Raw genomic sequence first — 14,412 nt, forward strand, 5'->3', positions numbered from 1 at the left:
ATTTTATTACCGAAACGCCTGTCTTCCTTTTTAATCTCGACACGTGGCACGCAAGTGGGATCTCCGTTGATTCCCATTCCACGCTTGCAAAATCACACAGAAACGTTTGCTCTAGCAAGAACACACATGCTTCTGAGGTTTTGTGTATTCATGATCTTCTTTCTCTTCTCTTACCCAACAAAGTTAACACTGGTTTGGGCTTTATTAGTATATTGCACTTTAGTGACATGATTCATTCCAAGTTGATTTTAGTTACGTACTTAAAAGCTATATTGACTTTTGTCTGAGAACATCTTTTCACATATTATCGTTTAATAATACTTATAAACAACTTTAGTCTGTTCTTGGGGTATTGACTTTAAACTGGACATAGAAAAAGTGGAATTATACTGATGTCAATTAAATTTTATATTAAAGGATACAAACAGAAATTGCAAAGAAAAGAATCAACATTTGTTATACATACAGTGGTATTTACTAATGTTTGGCCTCAGTAAACTTTAATGAACGGGAACAAAAGTGGAAATTGGACGTCTTGGAGGAAGAATCTTCAGCTTTCGGTGTTTATTGGATACTCTTTTAAACAGTGGGAGCTTCGATGAAATATCCAATGCCTTCGTTGTAATAACCCTATCTTCCAATTTAGCCTGAGGCTTTATGATGGTCTCATCAGCAGTCTTCTTATCATCTCCGACCAGAAACGGATGCAACAACAACTCGGAAGCGGTTCCTCTATCTTCAGGTTTCAACGCAAAACACTTGTCCAGAAACTGCCTTGCATCCCACGGCACAGTGTCTGGAATCTCAGGTACCTTTTTGTCCTCGACTAAAACATCCTCAAGATCATAACGACTCTTAACCTCCGACCACGGCCGCTTACCGGTGTACATCTCGAGAACAACGCAACCCAAGGACCACAAATCTAGGGCTTTCTCGACGGTACCGTATTCGACAGACTCGGGAGACATGTAGACAGGAGTTCCCACAAAGGGATGATGGTACTTCCAGTTATCAGATTCTTCCTCTCCTTCCTTTAACGCTAGTCCAAAATCCGCAATCTTTAGTTCGTAAGTGTAATTACTAGACGTTTGCTGATCGTAAACCGGAAAAAGAAGGAGATTGCCCGGTTTAAGATCGCAGTGGACGTAACCGTGACTATGAACCGAGACCAAACCTTGAAGTATCATCCGAGTGAAGCGTTTGACGGTCGAATCATTCAACCGTTTGTTAAAGCGGATGAAACGGGAAAGAGTACCTGCAGAGGCGTACTCCATAGGCATCTCGTAAACTCTTTTTCCGACAGAGTCTAATCCTTCATGGAGAGAGTGGCTAAACACTCGCACGATCCGTGGAGATCCTTTGAGTTGGGAGAGGACTCGAAACTCTCTTTGGATAGTCCGACGGTCGGAGGAGATCTTCGCGGCGATGAAGGAGGTTGAGCCATCTTGTTTCGTGTGACGATAGAGATGGACGGAGCCGTATGAACCTTTACCTAGAAACTTGACGAGTTTCATGAATGGTCTGTCTCTGAAGAGTTGCACCCTTTTGATCGCCACTGCTTCCTTTATGTGATTCTTCTCTATAAAACCTTGAAGAGGTGGAACAGCTCTCAAGAGAAAGAAAACGAGTAAGACAACAAAAAGACCTAACTTGATCATAAGTACAAGAGAGAAGAGCATAGTACTAGTAGTAAGGAACAGGTGATCTCTTACTTTTGTTTCTGTTATATAGCTACTCTCACTATTGTTATAATGTCGGTAAAAGGAGATTTGTTAGTTATTAAATTAACTATTTTACCCTTTTACTGTGTTTTCTTCCCTTATCGTAAGTGTTTGTTAACTCAACGCGTACGAAGATTTACTAGTTGACGATTATACATCTTTATCGTCATATCATCAAATCAAATTCCAATGGGGATTTCAATTTATTTACTTCTCTATTTTTGTTTTCACCGACTTTGTTTCTTTGCCAGAGAGTAATTATATTCTCTGTTGACACCCACAGTAAACGATTAAACAACCAGAAGATATAGTGAAGCATTTCTCCGGTCCATCATGTCTCCACAGAGAGAAAAAATCAATATGAACCAAAATTCGACAACGTAAGTCCACAAAAGGCACTGCTGCATCATGTTTTGAGGGTTGAACACCATCATCCTCTTAGCTGAACTGTTATATCTTCTTTTGAGTTAGAAAGCTACAGATTATTTTGGTTCTGGTATTGGACTTAAGTATGTCAACTGGAGTAAGTCATAATTAACTGACTTCTTCTTGATATCATGTGTTCATCTGTTATTTTACGAGCCAATATGTATAATAAGTCTCTATAGCTTGCTCAAACATGTTATAGTGTTGTGTTGTTTTTATAGTGAAGGAGAGTTAAGATTTCTTGGAAGGCCCTCGCTTGTTTCTCACTGGTACGGCGCAGACATGTTATGTACCTGTCTACCAATGAAAAGATTAAATAAAGAACAGGGGAAGCTGATTAAGTAACTCCTTGTAAAAAAAAAAAAAAAAAAAAAAAAAAGTAACTCCTTGTAAGTTGTCACCTTTTGCTCTTGTTAAGGGGGCAAATTAAGTAAACTAAAGTGCAACTAAGAGCTGACAAAGAAAAAAAAAGAAAAAAGAGAAGGCCTAAGCCATGATATGTCTAAAAAAGAGTTCAATGAGGATCATGTTCTTTACTTAACCAAGACTTGAAGAGTAACAGAGATAATCTTGCACGGACTTACAATTCAGTGATATACCAAAAAAAACTGTTACATAACTCTACTAATCAAAAATAAAAACTTGAGCTGAACAATGACGGGGTTATGGGTTTTTCCACGAATCTAAAAACAAAAAGACCTCATATCCGAAAGCCTCTGTCTAAGTTTCTCTAAGTCCATAGTGATTTTCCCTGGATTACTACTACAACCAGTCTTGGCATTCATAGGAGACGACTCTCTGATCTTACTGACCTCTCCACTACGCAAGAAGATATGACTCAACAAAGTCGATGCGTCTTTCCTATCATCTGCCTCCGGGGAGAAGCACGTCATCAGAAAGAGTTTTGCCTCAAAAGGAAGATCTCTCGGGATCAACGGCCCGTGGCGGTTCTTGAGATACTTCAGTTTGTAGTCTGTATGCCACCAAGGTCTTTTCCCCGTGTACATCTCTAGTACAGTACATCCCAAAGACCACAAGTCAAGGCCTTTCCCCGTCTCTCCGTGAAAAATCGACTCCGGAGACATGTAGCTGGCTGTTCCGGCAAAGGGACGATGAGGTTGCCACCAGCTAGTGTCTCCATCTCTTCTCGTCAACCCGAAGTCCGAAATCTTCAATTCGTGGGACGTTATCCACGCACCCTTCTTGTTGACGCAACTACTCGGGAATACGAGGATATTTGCTGGTTTGAGATCGCAGTGAACGTACCCGCGTCCGTGGATGTCGGCTAAGCCTTCTAGAAGCATACGAGTGAAATCTCTGACCAGAGCATCAGGCAGCTTCTTGTCTTCGAATTGGTTAGCGAAACTCTTCAAGCTTCCTCCAGGTGCGTACTCCATGGGAATCTTGTACTCCAAGCAACCTTCTTCGTTAAATCTCTCTTGCACTTTGGTCCCGTAGCACTGGACGATTCTCGGACATCCTTTGAGTTCAGACATGATTTGAAACTCTCTGTAGAGAGACTCGGAGTGTTTATGGTCGGAGGTTTTCGCGGCGGCGTAATGGGTCTTGCCGTCGTGTCGTCCTTTGTACTTGTAGAGACTCACCGAACCGAAAGAGCCCTTTCCTAGAAACTTCTCGAAGTACAACTCTTGTCCCGCCATTAAAATAGAATGATTATTCTTCTGAGAGCTTTTAGGGAAAATCTGAGAACTCAGCAATAACTTGGTGAGAGATCGATTCTTTGAAGCGAGAAAAGAAAACTTAAAATCTGAGAAGTGGTAATAGCTTTGGTGAAGTCTCGACAGATATAAATAAGCTACTAACGCGTCTATTGTCACTCATAAAGATTACTAGCCGAATGTCTTCGGTCCCAAGTTCCTTCTTTTATTTTCCTTTTTTTCAATTTTACACTTAAAATTTTCCTTTTTTTCAAATTTACACTTAAAATTTTCCTTTTTTCTGGGAGCGGAAAATTTAAGAAAAGGGAAACAACAAATAATGACCGTTGCGGGTTTTCTATACATCTTGATTTGTTTTTTTTTTCTTTAATGTTTCATGAAAATTAAAATGCAAAAAAAAAGTTTCAAGTCATTAGGAAATAATAATGCAAAATTAACGGGATTTAATTTATAATAATATTTTACTGTGTATCCAAACTCCAAAGCAAACAACATGAAATTTCATAATAAACACACTAAAAACTCCAAAATGCACACTGAGAGCAGCTAATTTTTATACCTAAAAATCCAAACAAGTATTCCAGAGTCGCAACAACACTATACAAGCACACATGATTTTCTGTTTTTTTTTTCCTCTCATCTAAACGCAAAGTCTTGCAACCAAGTACCCAGCGCTGCTTGCTGCTACCGCTTCCCATTGGCCTTTGGCTGAAATATTTGCACCAAAGACCACAAAATGTCCATCCTCTGCATCACTTTGTTGCTTTGGCTCTGCCATTCACATGACCATCTCAATATTAGTCACTGATAGTAATCCAATGCTCAAGCAAAACCCAAGATAATAAAAAATGTTTTCATGAAGCGGTTGTATATATAAAATCTGACTCCTACCTCAACTACAAAGCATATCCATGTTTTATCGCCCTGAGCCTCGGTGATGCCTCTCAGGATGGTAAGGTCCAAGCTCTTGATCACATTTGATATCTCAAGAAAATGGCTACATTCTTCACATAACATCTGTCCAAAACCCCAAAAACATTTCTAAGAACAAAATTTTAAACAAAGACTTAACCTAAAAGAGAAGAAGGAATGAATGATTAACATACCTCGATAAGCACCATCCCATGCTTGTTCAGATTCTCCACGATTATAGAGCACACTTGAAGATGGCCTCCAACCTCCACTGCGCACGTTGAACCCTGCGCTCCAGTTTCCTTTTGTTGCATCTGAGATTACAAAGTTAATAAGCTGATTTTGTTCTAGGATACAACAGAGATCATGAGCATCAATCAAGAAATCTGACTTTTCTTTTACCTTTGAATTAGCACTTTTACTGAGCTTGTCAGCATGCTTAGTAACATTCTGCAAAAAGAGCATGTGCTTGATCGTGCGTTCCAGCAAAGAATCAATACTGCACTGTAAAAATATGACAAAAAAAAAATTATTAGCTTCTAGTACAATGTGTCCAAGTAACTTTGTAGGTAGGAGGAGCAAAGTCACCTTTGATCCATTAGGCACAAGTTCTCGAAGTTCCTTGATACGATCCTGAATGAGCTGCCTGTCTCTTGGGCGAGGACGAGAGCTTTCTCCAGGTTTAGCCCTCTTTTTGTTCTTCTTAGGCATCATCTCCAGGGACGTCTGGAAATGATCACTAGAGGAGCTGGGACACGTGGATGAGAACCCAATGGAAGAAAATGCTCCACAGATATCTGATGGATTCTGTTGAGTATCCACCTCTGCTAGTGGCAGCTGATTCATTGCTCTATCAACAATATGATTGTTGTGACCCGAGGGTTCCATGCTGGTGAGAAATGACTGTACAGATCTGCTCGAGAAGATATCATCCCTGGCATTGCCATCGCTGTGGCAAACAACACTAGCAACCACGGCATCTAGAAGATTCTCAGGGGCAGAGTCAAACGTAAGCTGGCTGTGACTCATGTTATCATCTGTTGGTCTTATTGTTGCTGAACTGTGTTCAGACTTCACTAGCTCCTCGAGACCCCTGCTCTGTTGCTTGAAACCAGAGCCTAATGCCTCTAGCAGCTCGCTGCCAGGAAAATTATATCCAGATGAGATCAAAGCATCCAATCGACTTGACTCACATCTCCTCTCCGGAACACGCTCAGCTTCTTCTTTATCAGTCGATAAAGTATGAAAAGTTGAGTCCAGGCCTGGATATGACTGATCTGTTATCAATCTTTCAGTCTCAACTGAGCTTGTGTTGTTGAGCGCATGATTCTTCAAATACGGATATAAATTAGGATATTGAGTTAGAAAACTCGACTCTTCAACGTCCATGGCTTTGCCAACTTCTCCAGAGCAATTAGGGAAAGCCTCAGCATGTAAATATTCAGAAGGTAATTTTGGCTGCAACATATTACACTGCATTATATTTGCTGCATGATCTGCCAGTGGATCCTTGAGTAAAAACATGTGTTTGATATGATTCACCAATGTCACATCTTCATCAACCTGCTCCACAAAAACACACAATAAGACCAGATAGCGTTCTTACTGGCTATTATTTTTGTAACTGCGAACACGATGTTACTTACTTTAAGCAAAGAGCCTAGCTGCACAACACCACAGGGACCAACAGGTACTACAAGAATGGTCTGTGACGAAGGAAGAACAGATTGTTGTTATACAAAGAAAGTCCTTGACAATTAATGTAACAGAGCAGACAGAAAAGAGAACAGTAAATAAAAATCTCAAATATACCTTTATTCCAGCAGATATTTGACTCTCCCAAACGTTATGAAACTATAATTTGGAAAAAAAAAAGTTTTAAGAAGATGGAAAAACAAAATAAAAGTCAACTCGAGATAAGAAGTTCCTAACCTCAGATGCTGAGTACCAGTTGTCATAATATTCAGGGAACACCCATTGATGTTCTCCAGAAACCGCAACATGTCCTACAATCCTGTTAATAAACATGATTCAAAAGAAGATCAGTCTCGGCATCATTCAGCCACATTAATAATTCAACAAGAACCGCAAGTTTCTCTCTGTAACTAATAGTGAGACAAAGACAAAAGCTTTTCATCATGTAGCTACTAATGTCACAGAAACAAATGTTGAGCACAAGATGCTTAGCTTCTGAGTTTTTTTCGAGATAACGCCAAGGAAGAGTGAGTTAGCAAGTCAATTATACTTACCCTTCCCCTAGAGAATAGACATGATAAGCCATCTTCGCCAGAGCCAAACCCAGTGGGTCGTTATGCATGTTTTTTGGTGAGTTATTGTGCCCATGATTGTCATAGTAAGCATCCTCCAAGGTAAGTACCCTGCAAGTGTTCAATAATAGTCTAGAAATCAGAAACTATCATGGTCAACTAAACCGCTCCAACTTAATATGGAAACAACTAGTTCAAAACCCAATAGAGTACAGTCCACACTCATCGTCAGATAAAAGACTGATTCTAGCACAAACACCTATTATAGAAGTATTACTTTCACAGTCTATAAGTACTGTACTTAATAACTCTTCATAAATATTAAGCCACTTACACTACTACTATTGATATTGTATAAGGTTCCATATGTTCTTTCTTTTCACAGAAGCAAGTTTGGGGAACACATACGTTAACAGTAAACACTATTTCAAAAGGAATAAGGAAAGCGTTTAGAGGACTCACATTCGAGAGCGATGGTTAAGTTTCCAGAACACACCATACTTCCACTCCGTGTTAGAGCAAAGACTCCTCAGTATCTCATGAGAAGTAGAACCCATTCTAAAGGGCAAAAACCTTTAGACAAATAATGTCCGGCTCAAGAGAGAGAGAGAGAGAGATGAGAACTCTCCAGACAAATAAAAACACAAAACCCTTTCCCTTGATTGTTTATAAGTAGCAAAAAAAAAAAACAGTCTTTGTGTAACACTTTCTTCTCCCAAATACAAAAATTAAAAAAAAAAAAAAAGAGAAACCTTTCTTCAAGTTGGATGAACTACAAAGTGACTAACTACCCCTGTATGAACCTCTTCCAGCTTGTTCTCTTCGCAATCCAGCTCTTGGATTTATCTCCGATGGACCTACTTCATCCTGTGAGATTTGCCTCTTCCCCATTCCTTTCCTTTCCCCCCAAAAAGGAATCTAGTTTAACAACCCGCAAAAACACCAAAGAACCTGACTTTCAAACACTTGGAAACTGAACCAGCGAGATAGATCTGTTGCCTTGAGCTTCCATATAGTTCACGAACTAAAGTTCAAAACTTTACAAGAAGAAGAGAGAGAAAGAGGGGTTGTTGTAAGAAGAGAGTTTAGCTTATGTCAGAAGACATTGGTTCTTGTCAATAATTGATCTCAGTGTACTCTGCATCACTCGGAAGAGAAAATAAACTTACAATCTCAGCTAAAGAAATCTGAAACAAGAGAAGAGAGGAGAGAGCTCAGTGAAAAGACGGTTCCTTTTTTCTAAAGGGCTCGAAGAAGGAGAAATCAGGCTAAGTAAGCGGGCGAATCAGGCACTTGTGCTCATTATAGCAAACGGGAGAAGGACGATATTGTTCAATCGTGCGCATGTTAGTTAGTTTGTGAGTGGGAGGGTGTGTTTGGGAGTTATGAGGGTGTGATGAGAGATTTTTATGTTGAAAACTTTGAGAGGGATACGATTTCTTAAATAGTGTAATGGCCAGCAAAATCATTCTCTTCACTGAATTTTTCCCTGACTTTCCTTTTTTATTTACCTTTCAATTCTGAATTCTCTCATATAAAACCAAATCTTACATTTTTGCACTGATTGTGTGTTTACTTGTGTAAACTCAGCACCAACATATTCAATTTCATCAAATTTTAGCAAAAAAAAAAGGGAAACATATTCAATTTCACTACGGGAAACAAAAACTTGAAGTGTTTATACAAGTGTATAAACATCACTTATTTGTCTAGTGGTTTGTATTAGTGTGTATTTATTTATAGCTTATAACGTTAAACTATAACCTATAATTGGTTATGAGCCGAATTTCATTAAGAGCATCTTCAATATGTTAGTCTATCTTTTATTCCAAAAGGGATTTATTTTTTTTTCAATTCTATTACATTCTGAAATTAAAAAAAAAATGAAGTGATAAATAAAATAATTATATTTTTCTCTTTTAAGAGTAAACTCATTATTCTATTTTAGAGTTCAAAATAAAATAGGATTGAAATATATTCTACTGCATAACGAAATTTAAAGTAATAAATAGTGCTAGAGATGCTAAACACCAGATTCAAAAGTCAAATTTTATATAACATATTAACGGCATTTAGTTTTTTTTTTATGATATTGGTTTATGAGCAAATATTACCATGTTTTAAGCGATTAACTACATAAAACCAGGTCAGATTGATTAAAACTTCAAACTATGTTACTTGTAAGTCAATAAGTATTTTCGAAACAATTATTGATGGCGGTGTTGAATTATTAAATTTAAACCCCTTATTTCATTTTCAAAACGAAATGTGTGGATATTCAGCTTTTGGTAAAAGAAAATGATTTCATTTGCCAATATAAAGTTGAAACATATTGGACTTTATAACTTGTCCATTACATATTATGATGAAATAGACTCTGCTCCTTTTATTTCCCTTTTTGTATTGTCAACAAAAATCAAATGTCTTTTTCATACTCACTCATTTTGTCTTGCTTACCATAATAATCTCTGGACAAAGGAAAATACCCACTGCATAACCCATTTACTGGCCTATGCTATTTTCAGCTGCGGGTGATCCACTATATAACCAAGATCGCATTACTAATGCTTAGAGTAAGATATTTGATCCAAATTAATATTAAACCAAGTGGTTCAATTTTCACCAAATCAAACAACCAATGTAATTTTTGTTAGATATTGACATTGCCCCTACGAAGAAAATCTTTGTATACATATGTATCTTGCGAATTCACAAGTTTTTTTTTTTGTTTCTTGGTCGATCTTTTTTTTCTTTGACTAAACTTTTTTGGTTGATCTTTAGATAAAAAAAAATTAAGAACCCAAGAGTTGAGAGTATTTTGAAATGTGTATAATCTGATATTGAGTTCCACTTGAAAATGAAAATGATGATGTTTCACTATTGATTGCTCATTATATTTTATCTAGAGGGGATCTTATTATATGCTCTCATGACATGTTTCCATCAATGTGTTCTAATGCAACTCACCAACTCAACATCCCTTTCCCCATTTCCATCATTTTTTTTATCTTTAACACCTTTACCTCAAATTCATTTATGCACACATATTTATATCTTATCCATCATTTTTAATCATTCTTTTTCACAGATTTTATTTCATTAAAGTATCTCCAACTCATTTTTATATTTTCTTATTTAATACTTCTTCCGTTTTATTGAGAATGTCACTCTCACATTTTTCATACATATTAAAAAAATATTGAAATGCATTTAAATTTTTATTAATTACACATATTCAACCAATAATATTTGATACAAATAAAATTATTTATAAAATCAATCTATTTTTACTTAATATTAATCTGAAAGTTGCATTGGATTCTAAAATGATATTTTTTGTAACAAGAAAAGATAACACAATATGAAACAGAGAAATAACATTTAAAGGTAAAACTATTTCATATCACTTCTATTTTTTCTTCAAAAATATAGTTTGTGGTTTTTCCTCTATTAATAAAAGGTGAAATAACATTACAATATTTTATTATTTATCTAAAGATTGATTTTTAGAAAAATATATCGGAGCAGATCACATTTCTATTATAAATTATTTATAGTTTAGAAGAAAAATAGCAAAAGATATTTGAGATGGTCTTACTTAGTTGTAAATTTTTATATACTGTAAAATAGTTTATTAAAATTGCATAACTAGGTATATCATATTAATGTATAATTTCAAAGTTTTTCAATATGGTTCTTTATCAAAAGCTTGCCTTTAAAGTAACTTCTATTAGTAATCTCTTTTTTTTCTTTAAGCGAATAGCATATTAATCTATAATTTCAAAGTTTTTCAATATTTGTTGAATCATTTAATCTCGCCTACAAACTGTGACTTTGGAGCTTGTATTTTCCAGAATGACAAATGTAGTAGTGAGCCTAGAATAAAAAAGTCTAGCTATGTGCACTTTTTTGATAAATATTGATAATTTTTATTCCACCGCAAACTATTTTAATTGATTTCTATATGTTTCCGAAAGTTGGCATTAATTAGATAAAGCATGCCTCTGTTAATTAAATTGCTTCGTTTATCTTTTAAATCAAAGGACTTTTGATAATAATGTTCAGTGGACAACGTTTGATGAGTTGGTCCGTGATCGACAAGCCATGCAAATTCCATCCGTTATCACATGTTTTTCTAATTAATGTTTATCTTAATTATCAAACATTTTCAATTCAAGTGATGTCGATGTTATAAGTTACATAAACTTTATCTTAATTATCAAACGTTTTTAATTATCATATGTTTTTCTAATTAATGTTTATCTTAATTATCAAACGTTTTCAATTCAAGTGATGTCGATGTTATAAGTTACATAAACTTTAATTTTTTAATTCGGAATATATATATAGGCATAAATAATCAAGGAAAATTGGATTCCATAACGCTGAAAAAAACACATAATTAATTGCATAACTAATTTTCCTAACATTTCTATACACAATACCATTTTATATAATAATAAAATATTATCTCTTCCTACAACCGGTGAAGCCTAAAACAAAAAGAAATCAAATTTTATACTTCCTAAATGTTACAACCTAGTGGTCATTTATTTATTCCATATTTTATGTCATCATATCTCCAATTCACACACGCCAACTTCTATATAACACGGTTATTCTGTAAAAGTACAATTTTCACGTTTCTATTTTATCTGACTCACATAGAATGGATATGCATCTTATTTGTATCTATCTTTCAAGAGATCTAGCGCCCGTTTTCCGTTATAAATATGAGATTTCATGCACAGACTGTCTCAGCATTATATCTAAATCGTTTACAGATTAAAAAGAATGAATTTCTGCAGCAACGAGTGTATGGTTCAAGTTCTCCAGAACGCACTAAAGAAAAGGTAAAATGAATGTGGGATATCAATATTCATTGTACCAGAAAAAAACATATGATCAGTCAAAAAATATTCATTGTACCAGAAAGAAAAATAAACGAATCTTAAAGATAGAGGGTAAATGGATTCCAAACTTAGGGTGTTGAAGTTTCTCCAAAAAGGGAACCGGGTCAGAAGTTGCTTAAAAGAGTGGCAAAGGTCCTCTATTTTTTCTTCTTTTATAAATTATTTTTAATTAGTTTATTAATGTTTGGGAAAGGCTTTTTCAAAGAGGAAAAATAAGAAAACAATGAGACTTAGGAATGTATGATGGAACTAGTTGTGGTCCATACAAGATCTAAGGAATCTAATAATTATTGTCCTTAAAAAGAAAAAAGAAATCTCACTCAATCTCTCTCTATACAAATTCCATTTGTTCTTCTCCTCCTTGTGAGATTTTCTTTTGGCCCTGTGGCTCAATGACCCTCAAACCTTAAAACCTAGCTAGCTCACCAAGTGAACTCCTCCAAAGAAAAATAAGCATGGCTCTGTTTTTCTAGGTCTATGTTTTGTTTGTATTTTACTTGGTTCATATATTGATTATTTATTGTACTGGACAGAAAGTGGAGCTTTTGTAGCGAATAAGATGAGTATAGTCAATAAAGATGACCGTCCTCTAGTTGTTAATAGTGAAAATAGCTCGTATCAATTGCTAATCTAGTCATCTAGAGACTAGAACTCAAGTTTATGTAAATTCCCGTGGGAGAAAAGTTACTATAATTGCGGGTCAGATAATATTATGTTTCTTATTTGCAATTAGTCAACACCTCCTATTGAATTTTAGCGAAAAAACTCCTATTGTAATTATTTATTACTTTAATAATTATTATTTTAATAATTATTTATTAAATAATTATATGGACTAATCATATCAATTTTATAATTATCCATATAGTCCTAATTGTATTATGTATCATAATTTTACTGTCTTTTTGTTTGTAAAATATTAATATATTTTTTATTCTCACAAGAATAAAATTAATGGCATATATATTCTTCATAATTCTAATGATGTACCAACATTTTAGATCTTAACAGTATTTGGTGAAACTTATTTTTCATTAATATACAAAATAAATCTTGTAACACTTTAACATAAATCATATAAATTTTGTTTTGGATAATTCTTTTGTTTGAGAATAAAGTTGAATTAACATTTCACTAACAAATTTTTAACAGTAAAATTATAAAATTAATCCAAATAAGATTATATAAATACTTATTTTATAACTAAATACTCAATTAATGATATATTAACTAATTATTTTAGAATATAAATGAAAACTACATAAATTTTTACCTTGAGAAAATAAAAAACTTTTATATTTTTGGTTTGAATTATTTTTATTTATAATTTTATTATTAGTTTATAGCTATCAGAAATATATTTTTAATATTTAATATTTTAGAAAAATGTTGATTTATATTTATGTCAAAAAGATATCAATTTTAAAAGTTATTTTAGGTCTATTGTTAGTCAATTATAAATGTTGGCTAATGATATGATACAAATGATATGGTCAACGAAAATTTATGATTAAAATGGTATATGAACAAAAATTAAATATTTTTTTTTGTTTACCAAAATGCTAGTGATTTATTTCAATCAAATTTGAAATTTGATGATTTAAATGACATTTTTCCGATTTTTATTGTTGAATCTTCAGGTAATTTTATTGACCCATTTCAAATTTAGACTGATAAATTTGTTTCGAAAGAAAAAAATATAATTCATAGCTTTGCTTCGTCAAAATTGTTATGTACTGGATTCTGGAGAACATGAGATAGTTTCAAAAGACTTGAAATTACGATATCGAGCCATTCCGTTTACATACAGCCGGAATCTGGATTCGTTTAGCCTAAGACTAATGAATCTAAAAGATACACACAATAGTAGGACTAACCCAAGAAAGCCTAAAATTCTACCAATGGTTTGAATGGGCTCGATCCAAAACATACTCCTAATTAAGAGCTCCAAGACCAAATACATAGAAGTAGATTCTGAACCTTCCAGTTCCTGTTACACTATATAGGACTATTTGCACCACAAAAAAAAAGATTCTAAACCTTCAGCACGTAGCAACATTCTCTTAATCTCGATTGCCACTGGCAATATATGTTTAAATACTGAGCCAAGTTGCCCTAACAAAACCTACTAAATTATATTTAAATAAGAAAGTGGCTTAGAACTAAGATACACGTCTCTTAGACCATCACAACAAGTTGAGTAAGAATTAGAAACAGACATGATACTGGATCTGTTTTCAGATCAGATCTCAAAGTTATTAATTTGTCTTATCTAAGCTGTTTTATTCAGATTAGATTCTAAAAGCATAAAAGGGCAAAAACCAAATTGGCATTTTTAGTTAGATCGGATTCCATATTTGACAATCAATGAGACAGCATGAACATTCTTTATTGTTTTTGTAGTGATATTCTGCTAAGGGCATGACTGGTTTTCCCGCTACCACCCGCAAACGCAGTTTTTGCGGTTCGCAGCGGTTGTTGGCGTTTTGAAACA

The 14,412-nt window shown here is 34.6% G+C and overlaps 3 protein-coding genes across 3 annotated transcripts; all 3 read right to left on the reverse strand.

Annotated features, from left to right (window-relative positions):
- Positions 1-488: 488 nt before the first annotated feature.
- On the reverse strand, positions 489-1,807 carry LOC108808692 (mitogen-activated protein kinase kinase kinase 20-like). The gene has a single exon (XM_056988054.1). The coding sequence runs from the start codon at positions 1,677-1,679 to the stop codon at positions 501-503; it is 1,179 nt and encodes a 392-aa protein (XP_056844034.1). The 5' UTR covers positions 1,680-1,807; the 3' UTR covers positions 489-500.
- Positions 1,808-2,679: 872 nt separating this feature from the next.
- LOC108808693 (mitogen-activated protein kinase kinase kinase 20-like) lies at positions 2,680-3,937 on the reverse strand. Its single transcript, XM_018580805.2, has one exon. It carries the CDS (start codon positions 3,806-3,808, stop codon positions 2,831-2,833), a length of 978 nt encoding a protein of 325 aa, XP_018436307.1. The 5' UTR covers positions 3,809-3,937; the 3' UTR covers positions 2,680-2,830.
- Positions 3,938-4,249: 312 nt separating this feature from the next.
- LOC108811479 (transcription factor bHLH155) lies at positions 4,250-8,393 on the reverse strand. The gene is made up of 10 exons (XM_018583526.2): positions 7,468-8,393; positions 6,988-7,116; positions 6,671-6,752; positions 6,551-6,592; positions 6,385-6,444; positions 5,327-6,301; positions 5,141-5,242; positions 4,933-5,052; positions 4,718-4,843; positions 4,250-4,597 (listed from the first exon to the last, which is right to left on the reverse strand). Exons 1-10 carry the CDS (start codon positions 7,560-7,562, stop codon positions 4,511-4,513), a joined length of 1,818 nt encoding a protein of 605 aa, XP_018439028.2. The 5' UTR covers positions 7,563-8,393; the 3' UTR covers positions 4,250-4,510.
- Between the last annotated feature and the right edge of the window lie 6,019 nt (positions 8,394-14,412).

This window comes from Raphanus sativus, chromosome 6 (genome assembly GCF_000801105.2).
Source record: "Raphanus sativus cultivar WK10039 chromosome 6, ASM80110v3, whole genome shotgun sequence".
In the NCBI taxonomy this organism is placed as follows: domain Eukaryota; kingdom Viridiplantae; phylum Streptophyta; class Magnoliopsida; order Brassicales; family Brassicaceae; genus Raphanus; species Raphanus sativus.

What these genes read in the sequence shown, in the direction of transcription:
- LOC108808692 (XM_056988054.1), bottom strand. Translation starts at nt 1,679, where the DNA reads ATGCTCTTCTCTCTTGTACTTATGATCAAGTTAGGTCTTTTTGTTGTC.
- LOC108808693 (XM_018580805.2), bottom strand. Translation starts at nt 3,808, where the DNA reads ATGGCGGGACAAGAGTTGTACTTCGAGAAGTTTCTAGGAAAGGGCTCT.
- LOC108811479 (XM_018583526.2), bottom strand. Translation starts at nt 7,562, where the DNA reads ATGGGTTCTACTTCTCATGAGATACTGAGGAGTCTTTGCTCTAACACG. An exon ending in ACTGGTACTCAGCATCTGAG is followed by an intron (nt 6,593 to 6,670) that starts GTTAGGAACTTC and finishes TCCAAATTATAG; the next exon opens with TTTCATAACGTTTGGGAGAG. An exon ending in GTAAAAGTGCTAATTCAAAG is followed by an intron (nt 5,053 to 5,140) that starts GTAAAAGAAAAG and finishes TTGTAATCTCAG; the next exon opens with ATGCAACAAAAGGAAACTGG.